At 52.1% G+C, this 25772-nt stretch overlaps 1 protein-coding gene across 3 annotated transcripts in view; it reads left to right on the forward strand.

Moving 5' to 3' along the window:
* The window catches only part of KLHDC10 (kelch domain containing 10), a 70445-nt gene extending 54402 nt beyond the window's left edge, over positions 1-16043 (forward strand). For 2 of the 3 annotated variants that reach the window (XM_047847384.1, XM_047847394.1), the window contains one exon: positions 230-5355. In XM_047847384.1, coding sequence (XP_047703340.1) covers positions 230-439 — 210 coding nt within the window. In that variant the 3' untranslated portion in view covers positions 440-5355. Of the gene's footprint in view, positions 1-229; positions 5356-15827 lie in introns of those variants that run through there. The other variant, XM_047847375.1, reaches the window with a different exon arrangement.
* Positions 16044-25772: the final 9729 nt, after the last annotated feature.

The following is a 25772-nucleotide window of genomic DNA, read 5'->3' on the forward strand; positions in this document are numbered from 1 at the left end:
AGTAAAAAAAAAAAAAGAAAGAAAAAAGCTACAGTTTTCCCCTAGTAAACTCATTTATTATTTAAACGCCTCTTGATCTCTGCACTATGTTGGGATCAGTGAGAAATTCTTTTTGTTTTGCCCCGTCTCCATTTGGCCTACTGTGCATTTTGTCGCTGACTCTTCAGCCTAAGTTACCTGCTTCTCTCCCATTTGAATTTGTCCTCTTTTGACTGCCGTCTGTTCATAGGCTGGTTGCATGTACATTCATGGAGGAGTGGTGAACATCCACGAAAACAAACGGACTGGGTCACTGTTTAAGATCTGGCTGGTGGTGCCGAGCCTGCTGGAACTGGCATGGGAGAAGCTGCTTGCAGCCTTCCCCAACCTAGCAAACCTCTCCCGCACACAGCTTCTGCACCTTGGACTCACACAGGGACTCATCGAGCGCTTGAAATGAGGATTTCTGGACTGTTCATTGATACTGGAAATGTTAATTTAAAGAGACTCCTTTATTTATGGGCAGTGTAGAATTGGTTACCCTGATCAAGGCCTTATTCAGAAAATACATCAGATGCCTTTCTGTAAATTGGTTTTAAGTTTATGGCAATCTCACTTTCCCTCGTGCTTCTTTCTTTGCTTCTCTCCCTCCTGCCTCAACACACACACATACTCACATACTCCCTCTTCCTGGCTGGACCTGAGGGAAAGTCTGAAAGTACCGTAACGATGTTATGAATCATGATCAGATAAAGAATTTTTTAAAGGGTCTCTGAAACTATGACCATGTCAGCCAGTGCTCCACAAATTAAAGCAGCATCATTGACAAAAACAAATAAAATTTTAAAAAATGTAAATCCAGCAACAACAACAACAACAAGAAGGCTGACCTTGAGAGTTGTGCAGGTTACATGCCAACCTAGACGTCAACCTTACTGTTTTCCAAGACGCCTCTGATTGCGTGGCTGGATCTGATGGCAGCACCGGTTGACATCTTGCTGCATCGATACCCAAACCCATCCTTTGACTTTGGAGGAAAGTCAGGCGGCTCAGCAACCCTTGATCGGTGATTTCTTTCCACATTCTTCTGGTGCCAGCAATGGTTAGATTTGGCTGTCAAAAGGCTTGTGTGTGTGTGTTGTAGTTGTGCTGTTTATTGTTGCTCTTAGAAATTATGGCACCAAGAACGTTTCAAATCAAGGAATTGATGGTGGTCAAAGTTCTTTGTTCTGGGCAGTTTTGAAATTCCCTTGTGCTTATAACTGGTTTCAAGTATCTCTGACTTCTTCGTGGGGTGACTTGTAGACCCTAAATATGTGGCATAAATGCCATGGGGCGTAAAAGTAAGCTTGTGAGAGGCCAGAAAAGAGCAAGGCGGGGAGGGCTTCAGCTCCAGGCTGTGAGCTTTGACCATCATATTGGCCGTTTCCTTTTCAGAACTTGAACACTGGGCCATGCACCTGCCGTTTTCTCAGGCAGTGGGTTTTATCTCTAGAAAGCCAACTGGCCCTTGATTTTTCCCTTAGCTTATTGCCTCTTTTTTGTCTGCTTTAATGTGCATGGTGCTGTGAGTAATTGTCTAGTTATTGGATAAAAGGTCTTGGGGGAAAAGCCACAGGCCATCCTTCCCAAAGAACTATTGTTTTCAAAACTAGCATGAGGAAGGAATGAAGCTAAAGATCATTAGCTTTTTGGTGTGACATTTTAGTTCTGGTTTGTTTTGTATTTTAACTCTAAAAAAAGGAGTGACCTGAATTTTCACTTCTTTGCCATCAGGCTGCTAGCGTAGTTGAGCAAGTCACTGAGACGTGAACATTTGGAAGTCCTCAGGTGTACGAAAGGTGCGGAAGGCATACAAGAAGGCACAGTGCTGATCATCCCGTTGGTCACCTCACAACAGGAGACTCAGACGGGAGATTTGGGACACATTTTTCCTTTAAGTGCCTCTTTTTCACTTAGCTTTTAAAGTTACTCTTCTTTTTTCCTTCATCCCAGAAGGGATCTCTTTAGCTCATGTGTGGATTTAAAATCACCTTTGAGTTATGGCTAAAAAGTCACCCTCCAGTGTTGAGTTCTGGGGAAGAGAAAACTGTGGTCTCTAGACTTGGACTCTTAACTTCCATGCCTTATTAGAACATCCCGTCCATGTTGGGTTGAGTTCATGGAGCCCAAATTCTGCAAGGTCTTATGACACCACTCACCTGTGAGTTTGGGTCCTTTAGGGGAAATGATGGGTGTGGGGCAGAGGCAGGACAAGGAGCAACTCCTCTAGAGGTCCCACCCCCATCTTGCCACGACCACGTCTGTTTGACATTTAACCTCTTACCGCCCACTGCTAAGCTTACTCCAGTGAGGAGCTCTCTCCGGAGCAAGTCAGGTTGAACAGCCCCATGAGTTCAAAACAAAGCTTTACCGCACGACTCCAGCCTGGTCTCTGGATATTCGGTGGACTGTATCCAGTTAAATAAGCTGTGCGGTCTAGGGTGGCGAAAGGGTATTTGTCATGGATTTACGTAGGGACCAAAGCCTCAGTGCTCAGCCTCTGTGCTTACCCTTCCGTGCTCCTTGGGAAATAAGCAGGTCTCTAGCTTTGCTACACTGGAGAGCTAGAAAGAGAGTCTAGTTCAGTCCACACTTGCTAGCAAAAAGGATTTAAGCCTTCTGAGGGCAGTCTTCTTTGAGGTAGACTTTGGAGGCCTGACATCCAAGACCTTGTGTGTGACATTTTTATAAAAGTACATACCCTTGGTCTAAAGTGTCTTCTTTTCATATAACACTAGTGAAAGCGATGTAGAATGACCAGCTCTGAGTGCTATAGAACCACACATATGCACATGTTCTGGATGCCAAATGAGACTGTGTGTATGATGACTTAAATATAGATGAGCAGAATTTTATATAGGGGGTCCCCGACCATTTAGTATCCCTATAACCAGCACCCTGAATTCCTGACACTGTTACTTGGTTTAGGAAAGTTTATGCCTGCTGCTCCTCTGCCTCTTTGAGGTACTCCCTGCCATCTTACTGCAGTCCCGTAAATTTAAGTGCAATATATAGAAACACATATGGATATATACAGATTATATATAGGGTGTAACTATAAAGCAGGTAGACTACTTTTTTTTTTTTTTCTTTTTTTTGAATCTGCCTTGGGGAAAGCCAGCTCATTCCTTTAGAGTCAACTTATACCAAGAATTTGAGATGTGACCAGCTAGCGTAAGCCAACTCTTGGTCAATCTGGGTTTTCAGGTCCTTGTTTTCTTACTCCAGTTCTTAAAGACTTCTTATTCCTTGGGTTTGTTAGAGTTGAGACTTTCCCCCAGTCATCTTTTGTACTATCTCATGTTTGCGTATCTTACTACATTTCTTGCCCACGAAAAAAGGAAGTCTACCTGTAAGGAATTTCTAAATGGAGAATTAAAATCTAATATTTAATACTGTCAGCTTTCCCATGTACATACTAATTTATCTGTGAATATAAGACTTTATTAAACGAAGAGAATGAGGCTTTCTTCATTTAATAAAATATTTTCCGCATTCTGGAAAATCTTATTAACCAATATAGAATAGAATGAAATTTTCACTGTTCTTCAGGGGCCAAACTGAAGTCCTTTCCACTGGCAGAGTCTTTTTTCAGGGCCCTCGTGACAGGGTGTAAAAATTTGCTCTAAATTATTCATGTCCATCACATAGCTAGATTTAAACATATGATGATAAACATTAACATTTCTAAGCAAAAGGTTTATGAACAGTGACCTTTGGTTACCCAGAGTAGCAAGAGTAAAGCACAGATAATTGAAACTCATAGATAATCAGTGTTTCAACTTTTCTATCAAACAATTGATCCATTTATATTCTTCCTCCCCCTTACCCCTTTCCCACAAGCACCTCCTTCTCAGTGGAGTAGGGCTAATGAGTAGTTAGAAATGAAAACGAAGAGTCACGGAGGGCTAGAAACCAGCAAGCATATAGGCAGCCCTATTAGCTGTAATTGTCAATTTGATGACAGCTGTTGAATGCTGAAATTAGGACCCACGGGTGGTAATCCTGAGTTGAGATGTTAACTCTTCACTCCTCTGCTTCGGCACGGTGTTCCTGCCCTGAGTTCTAGGCTGTCTCTCCTATAACCACCAAAGAACTCTTAGCACCCGGAGGAAGAAAAAGCTGCTGTGTGTGATGCAGAGGGAATCCCATCATTTGAACACATTTCTTTGGCTCTTGACAAATACTTGCTTTTCCTCTGTTCTTGCAGGAGCCTTATTTTTTCCTTTGGGAATTCCTTTTCCAGCCATATAGCTTGGCATGTGGGAAAAGGTTGAATTACCCTGTAAGTCTGTGTTGGTCTTGATTCTGTAAAACCAGTTTGTTTTTGTGTGGTCTTACAGATGTTTAGCAGGTGGCACCGTTACTACAAATCGTCTACCTGCCAGCACTCTGATGTAGCACAAGAAGCCGTTCTCCTTATTCTTCATTGTTCTGGCGTTGAGCTCCAGGACGGATGGGGGCTTGCGGTCCCGTGATCGCGAGCTCCAAAAACTGGTCACTGTTAGCTTAAAGTGCTTTGGTTCCCCAAATTCCTCGGGACTCTAGGGGCGTTGGCAGGGCCTGAGGCCGGCTTCGTAGAGCTCTGTACCTCCCGTGTGTGCCGCCGCGGGTCGTGCCCAGTGATGCTGCTTCCCTTCTGAGGTCACTGGGTTTGGTGGGAAGCGACCTCTTCTCTTACCTGGTGTTACAAAGAGGAGTTCTGAGTTGTGCTTCAAAAGTGGTACCATCTTTTTAGTTGTAATTTTCATGATTTTATTTTTTTTCACTTTATAGAGGTTTTTGAAAGGCCCTGCTTAGTCAGTGCGCAGGGTGAGTCCGAGGCAGTCTCACCGAGCTGTAGCGATTGCTGTTTTACTAGTTGCACATTTAGAATACAAAGGAGGCATCAGAAACACACTGACTTTCTCCGAAGCCGCTTCCTTGTACACAGAGTCTGAGCAGGGACAGCGCCAGGCATTTCCCTGTAAAGGCACCTGCCGATGAGGATTTGACTGGAAGAACCTAGGCAAGAAAGGGGAACCTCTCACGCAGTCTCTGAGGGCAGGCCTGGGCTTGGCTCTTTGTACAGGGTGTGCTTAGGCCACACACGATGCTTGCCTTACTGTAAAGCTATTTTGCCACAGTCCTGTTAAATAGTGTGGAAGTCCTTTTGCAGTCTGGTGTGCATGCCATATGATCAGGACAGCTTTTCCACCTTATTTGGTCTCCTACGAGCACGTAGGAAAAATAGTGAATTTACCCTAAAATGTCCAATCTGTATTTATGTACCTTGTCAGTGTTTTGCTGTTGGTTTTCTAAAACAATCTGATCAATAAATCTTATCCAAATCTATTTGGCTCAAGGCTACCTTGATTGTGGGACGGTGATTTGCGTGTATGCGAGCTCACCTCTATGACGGAAGCATCGGTCTGCCCGCCTCCGCCACCCCTTTCCCGCCCACCAGGGTGCACTTTTCTCCGTAATTAATATCTGTGCGTCATCTGCCTTCCGCCGCCGCCTGCTGTGGGTCCCTCTCTCTGCTCACCATCTGGGACTCCTGGACCTACAACCGTCCCCTCAACAGAACGCTCTTCCCCTCAGGACACCAGCAAGGGAGCGAGTGACTGTGGGGCAGACCACACTCCCTTTTCCTGTCCCGTTCTGTATATTCCCCAAACTCCCACTAGCCAAGTCTGTACGGACGTCTCAAGGCTCTTCTGAAGAGTTGGAGGAGCTACAGGGAATTCAAAGGGAAGATGTGAATCGTTACATACAGAGTCACAACTGTCCCTGAGTCAAGGAAAAAACCCCAGGAGGAGCTGAGCCCTCCCCCGGGGGTCCTTTGGGGATGAAACCACAGTTCCTGGTTCTTGCCTCGGTCTTCCAGATGCTTCTTTCTCCAAAACCTCTGCTTTGTATCGCCTCGCCCTCTGCTAGGATCCCTCTCCCAGCAGTGCTTTTCTTCAGGCTCTGAAGTCCGGTGTAGGTGTGGACACTCCCAAGTCTGGTCACTTTTAAGGTCTCTCGTCCAGAATCGCACATATGCCTCTTAGTTTTCAGTGTTTCCATCGACAAACTGTTGGATCAAATATGCCTTCCTGGGACAAGTAATCCTCGATATTCTGCCATAAATCGACCAGAGGAAAACATAACAATTTCTACCCCCTAATTTATAGGGCTTCCCAGCCCACGTTACAGTTAACACGCAGAGCACATTCATTACGCAGAGCATTCTCGTTTCCTTTGCTTTATTTCTCCTACGTCTTCTGAAGTATACTCCCCTGAGGCCCATCAGGGGCAAGAAGCGGACCCTGTGCCTTTTAGACTTTAGACCAGCCAGAGCTTTGAAATGAACTCTTGTTGGTATCTAATTCGGTTCTTAGTTAAGCCCCGTCTTAGCTTGGGTGGGAAGAGGTTTCAGTGGCTTAGTTGTTGGTTTGGGTGGTTTTGTTCTTCCAGTTCCACGTGTAAGATTCTAGTTTGTCAAAATGCTGTTACGAAGCTCTTATAACTGAACAGTAGGACCACAATTCTCTTGCAGTTAATCTTTGGTAGTAATTGCTTGATGGGAGACGACACTGGTAAAACCATCCAGTTTCCATACTTACCTTCAGATAAAAGGCCCAGCTTCCAGAGCAGCGCAAAACCAGTGGTTTCCTGCGGTGATGGAAATGTTCTGTATTTGCGCTGTCCAGTATGTGGTAGCCACTGGCTGTTCAGCACTTCAGATGTGGTTAGTGTGACCGAAGAACTACAATTTTCATTCCAATTTAATTTTCATTTCTGTAAGTATAAGCTGTTACGCGTAGCTAGCGGCTACCTCAGTACAGTGCCGGAAGGAGATGGCCTGGAGAGCTGGAGAACCAAGGCTTGGTCAGCTCTTGGCTCTCGGCTCAGTCCTTGTTACTGTGTGGCTGCAATAATGTGTGAGGTGCTTTGAAGCATGCCTGGGGTATTTACCGTTCTCGCTCTCTATAGTTGATGGTACAGGAAATGAAGACGAAGTATTTGCTAAAAGTTACAAAATTAACCAATAAAGAAAGTAAGAGGACGAGACAAGGGAAGTGGGGTGACATAGGTGAGAGCTAAATCCTCATGTTCCATGGCAGGAAGGTAATAGACAGAATGTCTCAAATTAAGCACTAACCAGGAAAGCATATTGACTAGAGGCATAAAGGAAGGTATCAGAAAACACAAACAAAAACAGCCAAAAGAGCTAACAGTGGTAAGGTGGCCCGGGAGATGTAGGGGGCCACAGCAGGGACTGCTGGCTTTTTCAAGTATGTTCACGGTTTTTGTTCGTTTTTTTTCCCCCCTTTTCTCTCCTTTAGAAACCAGAACCCTTCGTGACTCTTTCGATTTAGCCCTTTTTCAGGATACTGTGAATCTGGGTCCGTTCTGACCAAATCAGGCTGTAAAAAATTGGGTGGTTCAAAGGGTAGGGCTGGAGTAGTAGTATTTTTAAGTTCTTGATTGATTAAGAGGTAGCCTGACTGGTATTTGGAAATCTTCGATTTAAAAGCCAATCTTGGAAGCCGGTGGGAGAAAAAAAAATCCAGGAGAGGGAGAGAAAAAAAAAAAAAAAGTCTCAAGATTTAATTGTTGCCCGAAGACCATTCCTCACCATCCTGTCCCTTCATAAAATCAAGCAAGATAATACATTATTTTAGAGGCTTTTTCTGTCATCCACTCCACGGTGAGAGGAGGGGAGGTGGAAGGCTTCTGAGCGATACACAAAGCAGACCCGGCAAACCCACCCATCCTGCACAGGCCATGGGGTCCGGCCTCGAAGTCTCCGGTGGAAGAGGGAGACACTTTTCTCAAATCCTCAAACACACGAGTGTGTCTGAGTTCCTTTCCAATGGTCCGCCTAACAGGAGGGCCTCCGCAGCTCTCCTAGGAAGGAAGGCGCCGAGCTCAGCTCAGGCAGACGGGCCAGTGACCAGCCCAGCCCAGCCCAGCCCAGGGCTGCGAAGGAGAGAAGGACAGAGACAGCTGGGAGCTCCGGCCACTTGCTATTTCAGGAGCCCGCACCCGGCCTGGAGCTGTAGGGTGGCTGTGCCCATGGCAACTGTGCAAAGAGAAAGCCAATGTTACTCAGTCCGAGTCACCTTAGACCACACCGGTCAGTTCGTCCCTCTTGCACCTTCCACCGAAAGCTGCCCGGCTCCTGGAGCCCAGGTGGCTCTCCCTGCGACGGCCAAGGATGTCTACAAGAGCTCCTCCACTTGAAGTGAGCGAACTTAACTTGCTCCGGCCTCCGCCAGGCATCTGGGGTCTCATTTACTCCCTGAGCCTCACCCTGGAGGAAAAGGTAGAGAGCGTGCACTGCAACAGCCAAGATCAGATCGTGGCTCAGGATGCTGGCAACTGCCCTTGCCCCCTCCCCCCCCCCCAAAGGAAGAGGCCCACTTGCCACCCACAGAGAGGTGATCCGTAAGAACGGTAACTCGGCCGTTGCGGGGAATGACATGTACCTAGGGGTGCACCGGCGGGGTCCAGAACTGGATGGAACTCCAGCCCTGCTCCCCCCACCGCCAACCTCACCACCTCGGAGCCCACCCAGGCTGTGCCTCCTTGAAGCGCCAGCCGCGCCTTTCCCTGCTTCGTTTCTCCCCGCCAAAGCGGTACTGGAATGTTAAGCCTGGAGGGCTGACCCCCACTTGGTGGCAAGCCAAGCGCAGTGACGTGCCTGCAGAGAGAGTTACCCAGATCCGCAAAGCCCGGAGAAGGGGTGGCCTTGCCTGCAATCCCCCGCCCCCAGAACGGTCGCCCTCCGGGGCCCTGGAGCCCTGGGCTGGCGGCGAGGGTGGCCCGGCCGCCGCCGCCGCCTCCCCCGCACGAGCGAGGCCCGCAGCCGGTTTCTCTCCCTGCGGCGCGCCGGCCTCGGGCCCGCGACCTCGCGTCCCGGGGCTTCTCTGCCTCCCCCTGGCGGGCAGCGGCAGCCGGCGGAGCTCGGCCGGGAGGGGGCGCCCGACCCCCCGGCCCGAAGGCGGGAGGGAGCGCGCGGTGCGCAGGCCGGGGTCGGCGCCGGCGCGCGCCCGCTCGGACCGCTCACTAACTGAGCACCTAGTACGCACCCGCGCGGGGCCGGGAGCCGGCCGGGCCAGGCGGCGGGGAGTAAGCCTGCCTTCAGGGAGCTTCCATGGGAGGCGGGGAGCGGGGAGCCAGTCAGCCGCTGTGAAGAAGCACGAGCGGCCGGACACGGACAAGTTAGGGAGAGCCTCCCCGAGGATGCAATGACTGCGCGCCAGGAGCTAGAAAGCACATGAGGGAGAATGCCACTACATCAAGGGGCCAGAGCATTCCAAAGACAAAAACCCGGCCCCTGGCGTCTTCTGGAAGGGGAAGAAGCCGCGTAGCGGGAGGACGGGAACCCGGGAGGGGAGGCCAGGGAAGCAAGGAGAGGCAGGCTGGGCAGATGATGGAAGAGCCGGGCAAAGCGTCTGGTTTTCATTCTAAGATCAACTGGAAGCTGGAAGGCAGAGGACGAACCGGTCCCCCCGCTGCCGAGGGAGGCTGTCAGAGGAAGCGGGGCCCTCGGTTGGGAGGCCACGGCAGCGGTGCGGGCAGGGCGAGGGTGCTTTGGGCCAGGTCACAGAGCGGGGCTGGACGTCGGCTCCCATCGCTCCCCCACCCTCCGCCGGGCGCCCTGGTGTCGTGACCGACCGACCACCGCCGAGCAGAGGCCGGCGAGCCCGGGCCGCTCGACAAAGGCTCCGCCAACACCCCGCACCGGCGGGGAGGAAGCCCGAGCAGGCAGAGCGCAGGCGGACGTGGAGCCCGGGGCGGGGGGTGCGGAGTAGCCTCCAGACCCCTCTCCACTAATCTCAGGGCGCGGAGCCGCCGTCCGCGGCCCGCGCCTAGTTGGAGAGCCTCTCGGGGGTAGAGCGGGGAACCGCTCGGAACCGGAATGATCTGGTTTAGAGCGGCTGCCTTCCCCTCCTCCCTCCCTCTCCCCCAGCCGCCCGCCCTCCCCTTCAGCGACTGGCTGGTTTTTGCCGCAGTCCCTGACCAAGGTAAACAGAAGAGGGAAGTGGGAAGAATGCTTCGTTTCCATGGCAACCCAGAGGGCAGTCGGTGCGGCGCTCTTGGATGTGCTTCAGGGGAAGAAAAGGCTCACTGGAAAAGCAACAGGGAGACCGGCCCCTTCCACAGACGCACGGTGGGGGATTGTTCTGGAACGCGGTGTGGGCCTGGATGGAGGGAGGAGTGGGGGAGAGGAGTCAGGCACCATCCGTGCAGTGGCAGATGAGCGGGGAGGGCCGGGGACACACCAAAAAAGCAACCGCACATGCTGTTGTGACAGCCGTCGGTCAGTGGCTCCATCCCCACACCTAGGGGGCAGAAAACAGGGATGGCGGAGATCTCAGAGCCTCCCCAGGTGTGCACCTGGCTGTCCCTTTCCAGAAAAGTCCTTCCGTGGGGCAGCTCAGCCGGAGGGCAGCCACAGAGGCTGGATCCAGAGCCTCAAGGCCATAGATAGGTTTTGTCTGAAACAGAGAAACCCACTGTTCTCCTGCTGCAGAGTGAGCTGGAGGTGCCCACCCTCCCCCCTCCAGGGGACAGGTGCTTTCCATTTGTCGCCACGTCACTCCAGCTGCTGACCACAACTCCTGGACGCTGAGGGCATCAGAAACCTCTTCTGGTTTCCAGGCTTCATAAGAGATTCGTCAGAAACCGGCTCCACCTCAGGCATGGGCCTTCCTGGCTTGGGGCGGGGGCGGGGGGTGGGGGGTGGGGGGGTTCACTGTTCGGCTCTCACCTTTGTAGGCAGAAATGGGAGAAAACCTGGGACAGAAGGAGGTGGGAGGCAGTAAGCTTCCTGCCCCCGCAAAGCAGAAAGAACGTGGATGCTTTGTGGGAAGCTGGAGGGAGGTGCCTCAGTTTCCCGGGGCAGATGCGTCGAGCACCCTGGCAGCGGGACTACAGGCCTGGGAAGTGCTCACCTACACGTCGTGCAGTCCACACCCTTCTCCTTGAGTGGGCCCTTAGACGCTGTGGTCTGCCTGGAAGACGCCTTCAGGACAGGACCCAGGGCTGGGAGGGAACACCTGCAGAGAACAGGATCGACAGACTTGCTTTTCCCTTGCAAAACACCCCGAAGTGCCAGGTTTACTCAGCTCTTTCCATGGCTCACGGATTCCAAATTTCTGTGACCTTAACTCCTGCCGCTGCCCCTTTGCTCGTTCTATTCCAGCTCCCCTTTGCTGTTCCTTGACCAGTCAGGTTTCCATGCCAGGTCCATGGCACTGGCTGTGCCCTGGAAAGCTCTTTCTCCAGCATCCACGTGGCCAATCTCTCGCCTTCAGTTCTTTATTCAAATGTCATCTCAACGAGGCAGGGCCAGGGTGAGGCAAACGAGGCAACACGGTCTTCCCTGACCCTTGGTTTAAAATTGTATGTTTCCAGGGGCTCCTGAGTGGCTCAGTCACTTAAACGTCCAACTTCAGCTCAGGTCATGATCTCGCAGTTCATGGGTTCGAACCCCGCGTCGGGCTCTGTGCTGACAGTTCAGAGCCTGGAGCCTGCTTCAGATTCTGTGTCTCCCTCTCTCTCCGCCTCTCCCCTGCTCGCCCTCTGTCTCTCGCTCTCAAAAATAAATAAAACATTAAAAAAAATATTTTAAAAATTGTGTATTTCCACCCCCGCTAGATCTCCCTTATCCCCTTCACACCCTGTCACTTGTCATTTATCTTGTTTATTGTCTGACTGCCTCTGTTAGAATGGAAGTGCCAGAGGGCAGGCATTGTCTCTGTCACGCACCAAGAGGTCTCCACCACTGCAGGAGGTGCATTGGGAGGGGACGTAGGGACGGTGGTGCAGAGAAGGGGGGAAGGGACCACCGCTTAGAACCACACTGGCTCTTGTGTCAAGGAGCCTCGACACCTGCGACCAGGGGCTCCTGTCCCTCTGCCTCAGGAGGCTACCGCTGTGCCTCTCCTCGGCGCAAAGTCTCCTGTAGCCAACTGGCAACAGCAGGTTCTAACAATCCGTCAGGCACACCCCCCACTTGCAGTGTGTCACCTTCAATTTCCTGCCTGCCTCTTTCCTGATTGACCTGATAAAATTCGGGACAGCTTTTATTGCTTTTGGCAAAAAAAACTGCCGTTAAGGTTTCCAGAGCCAAAAGCCGGTACAATGGAATCTTCAGAGTAATTTACACAGTGAGTTTCAAAAGATGAAAAGTTAGCATTTCAGAGGTAATTTCATACAAGGGATTATCAGATTAATCACCGTGTCAATTTAATAGTGGTGTCCCCAATAATTAATTAGCTTTCTCGGGAGTCAGCAATGCAAAAAGGGACTCTAAGAGGAATAGAAATGGCTGTGTCAGACAGTAAGTGTGTTTTGGGCGACAGATCTCGAGACACTTCGCCTCCGAATTGCCTCCGCGGAATGTCTGGCATATGGGTTCTGCGGCTCAGAGACGTCCTAAGAGAAGAAAAGTGCTGGGAGCGCCCAAGTCTCCGGGAGACCTTTAGGATGTGCAGGGCTGAGGCTTGGCTGCACCTGCCGAGTGAAAGCCACCCCGCCACGTGTTGCATCGTCCCGTGACACCTGGAAAATGTGTCTAACCCCGCCGTGCGTTGACAGGCTGCTCTAGATGGGGAGAGCCAGGTGTGAGTTGCAGCCTGCTTGTGAAATCACCCGTGAGAATTCCGCGCCGGAATACCGCCAGGGACACACGCAGTCGGAACAGCGACATAGCCATGTGGCGCTCAGTCAGCCGCCACAGGTCAGGGCAAGGCTGTGTCTTCAGTGGGTGTTAACGGGTCCCCCCCCCACCACCACCACCTCCTAAAACGTAGGTTGCAGTCCTAACCCCCTGGTATCTCAGAATGTGATCATATTCAGAGATGGGGTCTTTTCAGAGGTAATCGAGTTAAAATCAGGTCATTAGGACGGGTCCCCATCCAGTATGACTGGTGTCCCTATAACAAGAGGGTATCTGAGAACAGACACACACGTGTAGGGAGGACAGCACGCGAGCACGGAGGCAGAGAATGGGGTGATGCGTAAGACCAGAGATTGCCAGCCAACCACCGGAGCTGGGGGAGAAGCAGGGAATGCCCCCCGCCTCCACCAGCCCCAGAAGGAACCGGTCCTGTAGACGCCTTGACCTCGGAACTTCGAGCCTCCACCACTGTGTGCAAATACGTTCCCCGTGGTTGAAGCCTCTCAGTTTGTGGTACTTTGTTGAGGCTGAATTGGGAAACTAGCTTGGGGGGTGGGGGGGGCATCGTGGAGACTTGGGTGTCATCGTTCTTAATAATTGTATTTCTGTGTGTTTTTAAGAGACTTCATCTTTTTTTTTTTTTTTTTTTTAGCAGTTTTAGGTTCATAGCAAAACTGAGAAGGTCCAGAGATTTTCCCATGTGCCTCCCCTCCCCCACCCCAGCCTTCCCCTCCAACAACATCCAGCATCAGAGCTGTACCTTGGTGGCGACTCATGAACCCACATGGACACGTGGTTATCACCCAGAGCTGGTGGTTTACCTCGGGGTCCGCTCTCGGTGGGGCCCATTCTGTGGGTTTGGACTGATGATGAGTAATGACACGTATCCACCATCGTCCGGTCTCATACACGGTGTTCTCACCGCCCTAAAAATGTTCCACCTATCCACCCCCCCCCCCCGCCAACCCCCGCCAACCCCTGATCTTTTTTACTGTCTCTGTAGTTTTGCCTTTTCCAGAACGTCACATAGTTGGAATCACACGTTATGTAGCCCTGTCAGCTTGGTTTCTTTCACTTAATGATATGCATTCAGGTTTCTTCATGTCTTTTGATGGTTTGAGAGCTCACTTCTTTTTAGTGCTGAATAATATAGTCCCTTGTCTGAAGGTACCACGATTGGTCCCTTTCCTGTATTTTCTTCTTTATTTTTATTTATTTTTAAATTTTTTTAACGTTTATTCATTTTTGAGACAGAGAGAGACAGAGCATGAACGGGGGAGGGGCAGAGAGAGGGAGACACAGAATCTGAAACAGGCTCCAGGCTCTGAGCTGTCAGCACAGAGCCCGACGCGGGGCTCGAACTCACAGACCGCGAGATCATGACCTGAGCCGAAGTCGGACGCTCAACCGACTGAGCCACCCAGGCACCCCTGTATTTTCTTTTTTAAAAGATCATTTTTAAAACACCAGCTCAGGACAGAATATAAAGATACGACAAATCCAGGTAGTACGTATAAGAGTATTCTCAATACTTTCTCTTAAAGAATTAGAGACTCGGGACCTTTCTCTTGGGGTTGCTGACCGGATAGGCTGCGAGCCTGAAGCTGTGGGGGCCAGCGGCCTCTGTTGGAGGAGAGCCTGCCCTGAAGAGAACAAGCCGGCAGGCCCGGAGGGACCCTGATGCCGCGGGTGCGCCTGGACCCGGGCACTGGCCGGGGCACTTTAGTTACATGAGCTTTAAACAGTACGTGGCTTTGGGTCTCAGTGATTCTACTTAGAATGTGATCTTCTGGGCCTTGCCTTCCTCCTTTCTCAAATGAGGAAATCTAGGGCGCCTGGGTGGCCCAGTCGGTTAAGCACCGGACTTCAGCTCAGGTCATGATCTCACGGTTTATGGGTTTGAGCCCCGCGTGGGACTCTGTGCTGACAGCTCAGAGCCCGGAGCCTGCTTCGGATTCTGTGTCTCCCTCTCTCTCTGTCCCTCCCCCGCTCACACTCTGTTTCTCTGTCTCTCTCTCTCTCTCAAAAATAAACATTAAAAAATTTTTTTTAAATGAGAAAACCTGCCCTCAAAAGTTGTGAAGATGAGACATAAGAAGAAACTCAGGGTGACCTGGAAAGTGCCAGAATATCCACAGCTCCATGGTTAGATACTTCCTGAGCAACTGACACCACACATAACAGCCTGGAAGAAGCTCTGGTCCCAGACTCAGGATCCCCCCACGCCCACCCAGGTGCCACTCACTGGCCCTGTTCACCCCAAAAGCCCCTTGTTGACCTTACGAGGGTGTCTCTCTGGGGTCCGACTTCAGAGGTCACCCTTCAGGGAGGTAGCTTCTTCCCACTGCACTCGGGCCACACCAACCTTTGTGGTCTGGGCTGCTCCTGGGAGGATGATGGCCAGTTCTTTCAGAAAGGGCACTGAAGACCAAGATGACAATGACCCCGGGGCCTGCTTGTGGTGCCTAACCCTTTGAACCGGGCAAAGCTTCCATGGCTATGAAAGAAGCTTCTATGGGCTTCCACAGGCTGTGGAAAATGAGTCTGAGGAGGGGAGTGGGGTGAGAGGTGGAGCCAGCCAAGTGGCTCAAGGCTGAAAATATATCCTTCGATGGGGAGGTTTACCTCAGACTGCTTCCTCTTCCTTGTCCCTCTTGGGGAGGAAGAGCCTGAGCCCCTTCCTCACGGCACTTCAGAGCACAGAGCCTGAGCCCCAGGCTCCAGGTTCAACCCTGCCTACTGTGGTGGAGTCCTTCCCACTCCCCTTTGCCTCTTTTTCCCAGGGACACACCAGATGGGGTAAGGGCTAGTCGGCCATTGCCAGAGGACGCTATGTGGGAATTTAAGGGCTGCCTCCCAGGTCTACACCCTGAAGCTCCCTCTCAGTGGCTCCTTGAAAAAGGGAGACCCAGCCTGAACCACCAGCACTCTTCTCTCTCAACTGTCACCTGCTGGGCACCTTGCCCGCTCTGTCTTTCCTTCATAGATTTGAGTTTAGGTTCTCCCCATGAGAGCAAGATGGCCCCAGGAAGAGGTCTGGTAAGTCCTACACTTGGACCTGGAGGAGGAATTCAACCAATTTTCTTATCTTTTCAACCAGTGTAATTTATTTCCTGCTCTTAGGCTTTTCCACGTTTCTTCACAGGGAGCCCTCTGTGGTGCCTTGAACTGTCAACCCTTCCCGAAGATGCCATGTTGGAATTGTGGGCCTGGAATAGGGAAGAGAGGAGGGCTGGTTTGGGGTGGGGGCAGTGGGATGCAGGAAGCAGATGATATATTAGATGCAAGCTGTTTGGGGGGCACAAATTTTCTTATTTGGGGAAATAAATTTTTTGTAAACTTGGATCCTAAAATGGCATAATTGCTCACTCTTCCCCAGGAGGGAAGTCAAGCCCAGATGGTGTGATCCATTTCCCAGGCACTCTGGCAAGGTCACTGGAAGGGCCAGCTGGCGGCTTTCTTGTTATTGTAGAGTTATTTTATTCTTTAACATTTTACTGATTAAAGTCCTTGAATCTCAAGAGACCAGATGGAAGCCAAATAATATAGCTCTTTTGGTTTCCTTTTAATGAGATCAGGGTTGGGAGAGGACTTGGGCGCGACAGAGATGGAGAAGCTGTCTGCTGGGTGCCCTGGGACTGGTTGCCCAGAGGGCTTGGTGAGCTGTGATTTCTTTCATCCTCTTCCCTGCAGGGATTCTTGTCAGTCTCTATTTTCCAGAAGACTCTCCTAATGGTTTCTGTAGGACTTTGTGCTTCACAGGCTTCAATTAAAATTTGACTCAGCTTGGGAGGTGGGGAGACTAAGAAGCCTGCCAAGACTTTGGACCCTTAGAGCCCCCAAATCCTCTTGCTCCATGGGGGGTTGGGGGCCACTTGGCCTACGAGTATGGTGGGGGCTCTGAGGATGTGCTGCTCCCTCCCCTCGATCCTGCTGCCTGGGAGCTAAGGTGCAGACTCAGGTCTGGCGTCCTCTGGAGAAGCTTTGAGCAGCCCAACAGCAGTGCTCCCCGTTCTGTGGGGACGGAAGGGCCTGAGCCCATCCAACCTAGCTCTCAACCACGCGGATGCAAGATGGCCACCGGCTGGGCTGCCTCAGCTGCACCCAGCTCAGCTCTGGGTCTGCCAGGAGCTGGCCCACCCTTACATTCATGTCGTGAAGGGGGTGAGGGAGGGCGGGCGGCCCAGGCAGGTCACCTCAGCCAGGTGTGGGTGCTGAGGAGACAGGGCCTTGCAGAGAGGGCCACACCACATCTCCAGTAACCGCCATGGGCCTCTTAAGAGTCTCTCTGGACCCTCTCTAAGCTGTCACCATTTTATTTAGCAAGCAGTTCAGCACCGGCTGTGTACAGAACCCCACGGTAGACCCTGGTGAGCAAAAAGGAAACAAAAGAAACAGGAACTGTGTTCTGTTTCTCAAGGATATTCTAAAAAGGTCAGGAAACACAAATATACCGACAAAATGGCCTGAGGACTAAACCACCCCAGCGGCTGTGCATACATATTTATGGTACATAAACCATGAGGTTTCAAACGCTGAGGCAGAGGGGGCAAATCAGAGGTGACGTGAAAAGTTCAATACCACTCGGGGCACCTGGGTGGCTCAGTTGGTTAAGCGTCTGGCTCCTGGTTTTGGCTCAGGTTACGATCTCACGGTTTGTGAGTTCGAGCCCCGCATCGGGCTCTGTGCCGACAGCGCGGGGCCTGTTTGGGATGCTCTCTCTCCCTCTCTCTCTGCCCCTCCCACTCTCTCAAAATCCATAAATAAACTTTTAAAAAGTAAAATTAAAAATGTTTTAAGTTCAAAAACACGCGCATGCAGGGGGATGACTGTGACCCAGGGAGGCATCTGCTACCAAGTGTGAAGATGGGCCAACCTTCACACGTCCTCGCACCTCAGCGGGTGTGAAGGAAGCCTGCCCACACCGCGCTCCCTCCAGGTGGGGGATTCCTGTGCACTCCTCAGCCATTGCCTCACGCTGGTCGGGCTGCGCGGGAAGGTGAAGGCCTCTGGCTATTGTTCCTTTACCAGCTCTGCCGTGGAAGAACCTCTTACGTCTCAGCTGAGATGTATTGATCTCATTTTTGCAGAGAAAATGGATACAGGGAAGGGCAGCGATCAGCCGCAGGTGAGAGCGGCGAGGCCCTGAGCATATTAAGAGTTCAATAAATTTGCCGACTGACGTTGAAGGCCGGGAAATGACACCGAAGTCTTGTAGCCAGATCCCTTCTTCTGAGGCCTTGTGCGGCGGTCAGGCAGTGGCGACGGAGGCCAGGGCGAGACCGGCCTGGCCCTTCCCTCTCTCAGGTCTGGCCAAGCAGGGCAGTGACCTTCAGCTTTCCGGACACACGTCAGTGCCCCCCACTCTTCTCCCCAACCAGGGCAGAGGAGCTTCTCAGGAGAGGAGCCAACGCCAGTGACCACGCGGGTGTAAGAGACCCCCTCCTCCTCAGCAGCCACGGGTTCAGTTTTGGAAAGGCCGACATCCGGCCTGCGACACCCCCGAGTAACCCCGTGGAGACAGAAGCCAGTGGAGCCGGTGCCTGAATAGCCACAGGGACCTTCAGGAGGAGAGGCCCTTGTTCCCCTACCCCCCTCTCCCGGGCAGCAGCCTAGTTAGAGGGCAGAGGTTAGGAACAGAAGCTCCTTCCAGGCCTGCAGCTGGGGCTGCTGCAGCTTCCTGGAGAAGGGGGGCTTCCTGGTGCCCTTTCTTCCTTACTGTTTATTTATTTTTGAGGGAGAGGGAGACACAGAATCTGAAGCAGGCTCCAGGCCCTGAGCTGTCAGCACAGCCCGACGTGGGGCTCGAACTCACCGACCGCCACATCATGACCTGAGGGGAAGCCGGAAGCTTAACTGACTGAGCCACCCAGGCTTCCCTTCCTAGTGCCTTTTCTGAGGCAGGCTCCCTGGTACCCAAGGCCACCCCTCTCAGGGCCCACGTCGGGGAGGGAGAAGCAGTCGACTCTGAACAGAGCCTTCTAGAAACTCGGGCCACAGTGGGGACCCAGGTGCCTTCAGGATGAAGGCCTGAGCCACTGGCAGCCCTGCGGCCTACGGCGGGGATGAAAACCCCTTGATTTCTTTGGCCCTCGGCCCCGCACGCACAGGGAAGCTGGTGGTCACCGGCCTGGGCGTCCCGGCCTGGCAGGGAGGCAGGGACAGCATCTGTCCTGGCCGGGAGGGCCTCCGCCGGCACAGGCAGGGCGCCCTTCCCTCCTGCGGTGCGGGGCCCGCCGCGTGCGACGGTCGGGCGGCCCCGCTTTGTCCTCCCGCCGCGGGGGGTGGGGGGCGCGACGTGCGGGGGGGAGGGGGGCGGGGGGATGGGGGTGGTGGCGGCGCCGGGACCGGCAGGGCCCCGCAGGCACAGATACCAGCGCCCTCTGGATTCACGCCAGGAGCAGGTGGCCATCAGATCCCCGGCTCCGGCCCCCACCCCGCGAGGCCCCCGCAGGAAAGCTGGCACCTTTCCCGGCGCCAGCTGCGCCGCCTGGCACCGAGTCCGCACCCAGGGGAGCCCGCGGCGCGCGCCGCTGCCCGGGGACTGGATGCGTGACTCACGCCCGCTCGCTAATCGCTCCCCTCTCCTCCGCCTCGCGTCTCGCACAACCTTCTTTCCCCCGGAGACAAGCGTGCCCATCTGACACACCGCCCGCCCCGCTCCCCGTGACACATTCATCTGCCCTTGCGCCTGCCCCGGCTCAGCGCGACTCCCACACGGCCGATCCTCCCCGGGCCCGCGGCCTCCGGCTCCCGCTTCCACCAGGAGGGCGTGCCTGGCCTCTACCCCGGCCAGTGCCCTCGGGGCGAGCCCTCAGCACCTACCCGGCAGGTGCGCCGCGTCCCGCCCTTACCTCTCTGCCCACCTCCGCACCAAGGCCGCGGATGCCCAGCCTGGAGGCATCTGTGGAGAGGAAGTAAGTATCAGAGCGTAGTGGCCAAGCTCTTCAAGCCACCATTCAGCTCCCGAGGACTCGTGGCACATCCCCTAGAAGGAACCAAGGACGGAGAGCCTCCTGGTTTTGTCTGCTTTGACCATACAGGCTGGAGGAAGAATCTAGCCCAAGTAGGCGCTGGGAGGTCCCAGGAGTGTCAACGATGCCTTGTGGCCTGGCACCACAGAGTCGGCCTGATGGGGACAAACGACTACCTCCTGCGGCACCTCGGAGTCTGAAGGCCGGACTTCTGGAGTGGCCCAAGCAGGACCCTGGGCAGGGGCAGGCCCTCTTTGGGCTTCTGGGTCTTCTGTACAATGAGACGGTCCAGCTGCTTGATCCCCAAGGCCACTTCCAGGCTTTCTAAGCTATGACAAGGAAAAACATCTCACCCCAAAACTGAAGCGGCCCCCAAAACCAACACTGCTTGCATGTGGTGTTTCACACAATCTAAAGAGCTCCTTTGGGGTGCCCGGGTGGCTCAGTCAGTTGATTTGACTCTTGATTTCGCCTCAGGTCACGATCTCACGGTTCATGGGATTGAGCCCCACATCAGGCTCTTTGCCGACAGTGCGGCCTCTGCTTGGGATTCTCTCTCCCTCCCCGCTCACATACTCTCTTTCAAAAGAAACAAACTTAAAAAAGATACACACACACACACACACACGCACACACACACACACCCTTTCTTTTTAGGCTAAACACAGAACTGGTGTCACAGGACTGCCACCTGGACAGCCACCCAGGACCCTACACTTAGAAGGGCCTTGTGATTGGTTTAATGCTCTGTTGTGGCTGTCTTGAAATTCTTGGTAATTTTTAACAAGAGACCCCACATTTTCATTTGTTTTTTTAATTTATTTTGAGAGAGACAGAGACAGAGAGCACTTGGGCAGGGGAGGGGCAGAGAGAGAGAATCCCAAGCAGGCTCCATGATGTCAGCGCAGAGCCCATCGCGGGGCTTGAACCTGTGAACTTGAGATCATGACCTACGCCAAAATCAAGAGTCAGGCCAACTGATCCACCCAGGCGTGTCCCCCCCCTCCCCAATTTTAATTTTGCACTGGGTCCCACAAATTATGTAGCTGGTGCTGGCTAAAAATACTTAGAATGTTAAGCAGAAGCATTGTAGATGTCCCTGCAATGTTTTGCTCTACAGATCTTGGCATCTGGAACACAGAAATGTTGAACATTTCCTTATCGTCAGTGCCTGGGGACCAGGGAGAGGGTTCGGAAACCCTTGGTGAGTTACACCGTTCCAGGGGACAATGGACTCTGTACCGTGTTCACGGCCCTCGGAGGCAGGCACAGCCAAGGCTCTGTGGGTTTGTATAGACATCTCCTCAGTGACAGACTGCTGCTGCTGTCCAACATCCAACCCCTCCCCTTCGTCTGTAGTGCTAGGATTATTAGCTGGCCATGGCCATGATCATGGCAGACAAAACCTACTTTCCTCAGATTCCCCTGCAGCTTGATGTGTCCCTGTGATTAAGGGCTGGCCAATGGGATATGCCTGGAAGTACCTGCCGCTATGCAGGAGACATTCTTAAAAACCAGTTGGTGGGTGTCCTTTCTTCTAAGTTGTATTTTTGAGCAGAGAAGTTTTCAATCTTTAGACTGAGCTCGGGAGTCAGAAGAATATATGCCATTTGTTATTATCATTTCATAATGGAAATTCACATAAGAGCGAATCGGCGCCCCGTTGCCCATTAACGTGCAGTTTTTTTTTTAATTTTTTAATGTTTATTTATTTTTGAAGGAGAGAGAGAGAGACAGAGGGTGAGTGGGGGAGGGGGCAGAGAGAGACGGAGACACAGACTCTGAAACAGGCTCCGGGCTCCGAGCTGTCCGCACAGAGCCCGACGCGGGGCTCGAACTCACCAACCGCGAGATCATGACCTGAGCCGAAGTCGGACGCTTAACCGACTGAGCCACCCAGGCGCCCCAACGTGCAGTTCTTAACACAGGACGATGACGCAGGCGTCCCATCTCTAAAGGGGGGCGCGGGTGGGGGTAAGTAAAGTCTCACGTATGTGCCATGAAGAAGAGCTGAGCGGGGTAAGGGAGATGGTGACAGCAGTGCCATTTTAGGGTGGCAAGAAAGCGTCCAAGGAGGTGGCATTTGAGCAGAGCTCTTCCTGAAGACAGGAAGCAGATGTTACACACAGCTGGGGGAAGAGCCTTCTAGGCCGAGTGGGAGGTTCAGACTATTTTGCCAAAAAGGGGATCTCTTCCCTAAGATTCAGACTTTATGTTTCCAGCTATCTGTTGTCATTCCGTGTGCACGTCCCAGTTAACAGCTCGAACTCAGCGTGTTGAAAATCTCTCTTCTGCCAACCGGTTCTTCTTCCTCCAATTTCCGTGATTAGCGCTGCAATCGTCATAACCGCGCAGGCCGAAGTCTCAGGGGCTGTGTCTACCCAGGTACCACGTTGTGACCGTTTCTGCTTTCACAAACGCTCTCCAAGCTTTCCTGCCCCACCTGGCCTTCGGCAGCAGCCTCCTCCCAGGCCTCCCTGCCTGCTTCTGTCATCCTCGGGACAGCGGGCAGGGGCATCTTCCTGGGGCACACCTTTGACTTCAATCTCTGCTCAAAAAGCGGGGGAGTCTCTACGGTCAACTCTGCAGCCTTAGGTGAACCTTCCCTTCGAGCCCCAACTTCCCAGGCTCCGGTAAACACGGCTCGGGTGGGATGCTTTGCAGTTTTCCAAAGTCAGCTCCCCCGCTCCTGTCTTCATGGCTGGATCCCCGCTGCTTTCTCCTCCTGCTGAAGCTCATTTGCCACCTGTCCCACCTCACCTTCTCACTCAGCAGAGCCTTCTCTTCCTTTGACCTGTAAAATTCTGTTTTGCACCACTTTCCCCCACCCCACCCCCCTTTCTGGATTTTTTTTTTTTTAATTGTAAAAGAGACGTACCATTGAGAGGGAATTGAAAATGGAAAAGCAATCATCCACGTTCCCGTTTCAACAAGTGAGTTCACATTTGGATAGTCTGTTGTAGTTGGCGATCCGCATGCATATTTTTACATAATTGTAACCACAGTAGACGTACAACTTTGATTTGCTTTCACTTCTACCCGACATTTCCCCCAGCTTTTTACATAGTCTTGTTAGAGTTGTAGGGATTTTACAAAGAGGTCAAACTAAGTCTGTAAGTATCTCGTTCAAGGATAGATCTCACAGAATTGAGGTACAAGAATTGATTAAACCGTTCTATCACTAGACATTTGGATGGATTTTGTTTTTAGCTATTATAGACTAGAAACCATGTGAGGGGAAAACGAGTATATTAAGTCTCCTCTGTATTCCTAGCCCCTAGCAAAAGAATTTAAACAATATTTACTGGGGGGATGGACAAATCGATGAGCAAATGCTCACAATGAATATCTTTAGGCATAACTTATTTTTTTCCTGTTGAATATTTTCCTAGGATACATTGTCCTGGGATCGATGAGCCAAAGAGTATTAATATCGCAGGAGGTGGGCATTGCACTTTGTGGTAGATTGTATTTTTCAAAAACGGCCACATCAACATATGACCCATCCCACACACTCTCTCCATGGAGAGGTGGGGTCTAGGCTCCCTCCCTTTGAAAATGGTCCGTTCTTTGTAGCCGCCTCGATCAACAGGATGCAGTGGAAGAAACGTGCAACTTTCGAGTCTAGGTTATAAAAAGTAATATGCTTCTGTCCCCATCTCCGCCCTCCTTTCTCAAGATACTTGCTCTCGGAATTAAGAGGTGGCTCAGGCCACATGTGGAAGCCCTGTGTGGGCATTCCGCCCACATTCCCAGTTAGGCCCCCGGCCAATAGCCAGCGTCGACCACGAGCCATGTGAATGAACGAGCCTTAAAGACGATTCAGTCTTCCAGCTCCCCGGGGAAAAGTGATACTGAATGATGCTTTGGGGGAATAGTTTGTTATGCAGCAGGAGTGACGGAGATATACGTGTAGCCCCGAAAAGGCTGTACTAATTTCCAGGGCCACCAGCAGTGGAGGAGTGTGGCCGATCCTGGTGTGGCCGGGGGGGGGGGGGGGGGCACAGACTCTAACTGTGGAACAGACGGAGGCTATCCTCAGAGAAAGCATGTTCCAGAGAAGCAGCTCAGGAAGTACATCTTCTGGTCCAATGAGACACATACTTGGAGAAAACTCTGCAGTGTGCCAGGGAACGGGATGATGGTATCCCGGGACCGGATCACGGGGTTCCCAGCTCTCCCACCTCGCATCTATCCTAACACAGCTCCGGCTGTGTCAGCTTGCAGGATGCTACCAATTTTGCACCCAACTGAGAAACTGCTGGCAGATGTGCATCTAGATGGCTCCACCCACTCCCAGGCGTATACGTACTCCTTACTATTGAATTAATTTCCACAGAGCCCAATGAAGAAGGATGCATGGAAATGTAGAGTGGGTCCTCTGACCTTCTTCTCTACAAGTTTAGAGCCAACTGCCAATTCCTAGTCCTTTTTCCTCTCTGCCGCCTTTCTACTCACCAGCCAGAGAGCTCTCTACGGTCTTCAGCATGGAAAGCACATCGAAAATTCCAGGCCAGAACAAGAAAAGGATAGCTTTTCAAGTGAGTTTCTTCTCAATCCGCTTGTTAATCCAACACATAGTTCCTGAGTATCTCACATGCACCTGCCCTCAAGGACCTGAAGGAAGCCAGAGTCTAACGGAAGCTCCAACATTTACAGGAGTTCCACTGTCTGCAGGGCCTCTGGTTTTCCTTGGTATTTGTTCTAGCACTGCCCCACTGTTGCACCTGCCGGGGCAGGGTCAGAAGGGCAAGCCAGTGAGAGCTGCAGATCCGTCACCAGCAGAAAACTACTGCGGGTAGGTGAGAGGGGAGGGCGTATGTGTGGGGAAATAGAGTCTTGAGGTGGGAAAAAGTAGCAACTGACTCAGAGATAGAGCAGTTTCAATGAAAGATCATTTCTCTGGCTGCATAGAAAATACGTTGTGTCTCGTTTAAGAGAATCCATAATTCTGGGATGTGGACGTTAGCTCCGAGTTCTAAGTACAGTCTAGCCACAACTTTAAGGTAGTTAGCTCCAGGAATTTTCAAGATGGCTTAAAAAAGACTTTAAAGAACTCGTGCAGAACTTTGAACTGGAAGCAGAACATCGTACCGAATTTACTTTTTTTTTTTTTTCAAAAAAAATTTTTTTACATTTATTTTTGAGAGACAGAGAGAGACAGAGCACAAGTGGGGGAGGGGCAGAGAGAGAAGGAGACACAGAATCCGAAGCAGGCTCCAGGCTCTGAACTGTCAGCACAGAGCCCGACGTGGGGCTCGAACCCACAAACCGCGACATCATGACCTGAGCCGAACGCTCAACCGACTGAGCCACCCAGGCGCCCCTTACTGAATTTACTTTTAAGAGTGGTTAACTAACTTGAGACAGATGCCACCTTAACATCTTTTCAAACTACCAGGTTTGGGGGCTGATGGCTTTAGATCTTTCTTCTGCCAAGTCTTACTTTCACGAGTTAGCCGGGCTGCTCTGCCCCGCAGGCTGTCCAGTGGATGATGCCCCTCCCCATTAGGAGCACAAGGGGCCTTTCTGTGGAGCTGGAGCTCAGGACGCTGATGCCTGTAGTCTGGGCCAAAACTATCACAGAGCTGCCCGGTTCCAGTCTACACACCATGTGTCTGAGGAAGAATCGTGCCTGGCCGCTGCCTGAGAAAACAAGTCTTGCCCCCAACGGAGCAGATCACCACCTTCTGACTTTCCCCCTATGGGATGCAGTTCATGAAAGCAGGGTCTGATTCAGGGTTGTTATTTTTTCCTTCTAGTTTAGAAATGGGAAAGGAAGGAGACGGGGTTTTCTTGGTAGACCAGAAAGCCCAGCCTTCAAGGTACAAAGGTGGCACTGTCCATGCTGGGGGAGGGCCCGATCTGGGGTGGGGGGAGGAAGGAGGGAGCAGGGGGCAGATCCAGCTGGGCAAGAGCAGTTGGGGTGGGGCAAGGGCGTGTCAAGGCCATGAAGGTCTCCCGGTCCATGAAGGAGATAGTGGCTTCACAATGCCAAAGGGGCCATTTCTTACGTTTATGCTAATAGTCTGTTTGGGGACTTTGCAAAGCCAGTTTTTTCCCTGCCTAAAAGCACTGTCATCCGTTATTTTAGCTTGGAGAGCTTCTCCGTGATC

Source organism: Prionailurus viverrinus, chromosome A2 (assembly GCF_022837055.1).
Source record: "Prionailurus viverrinus isolate Anna chromosome A2, UM_Priviv_1.0, whole genome shotgun sequence".
Lineage (NCBI taxonomy): Eukaryota > Metazoa > Chordata > Mammalia > Carnivora > Felidae > Prionailurus > Prionailurus viverrinus.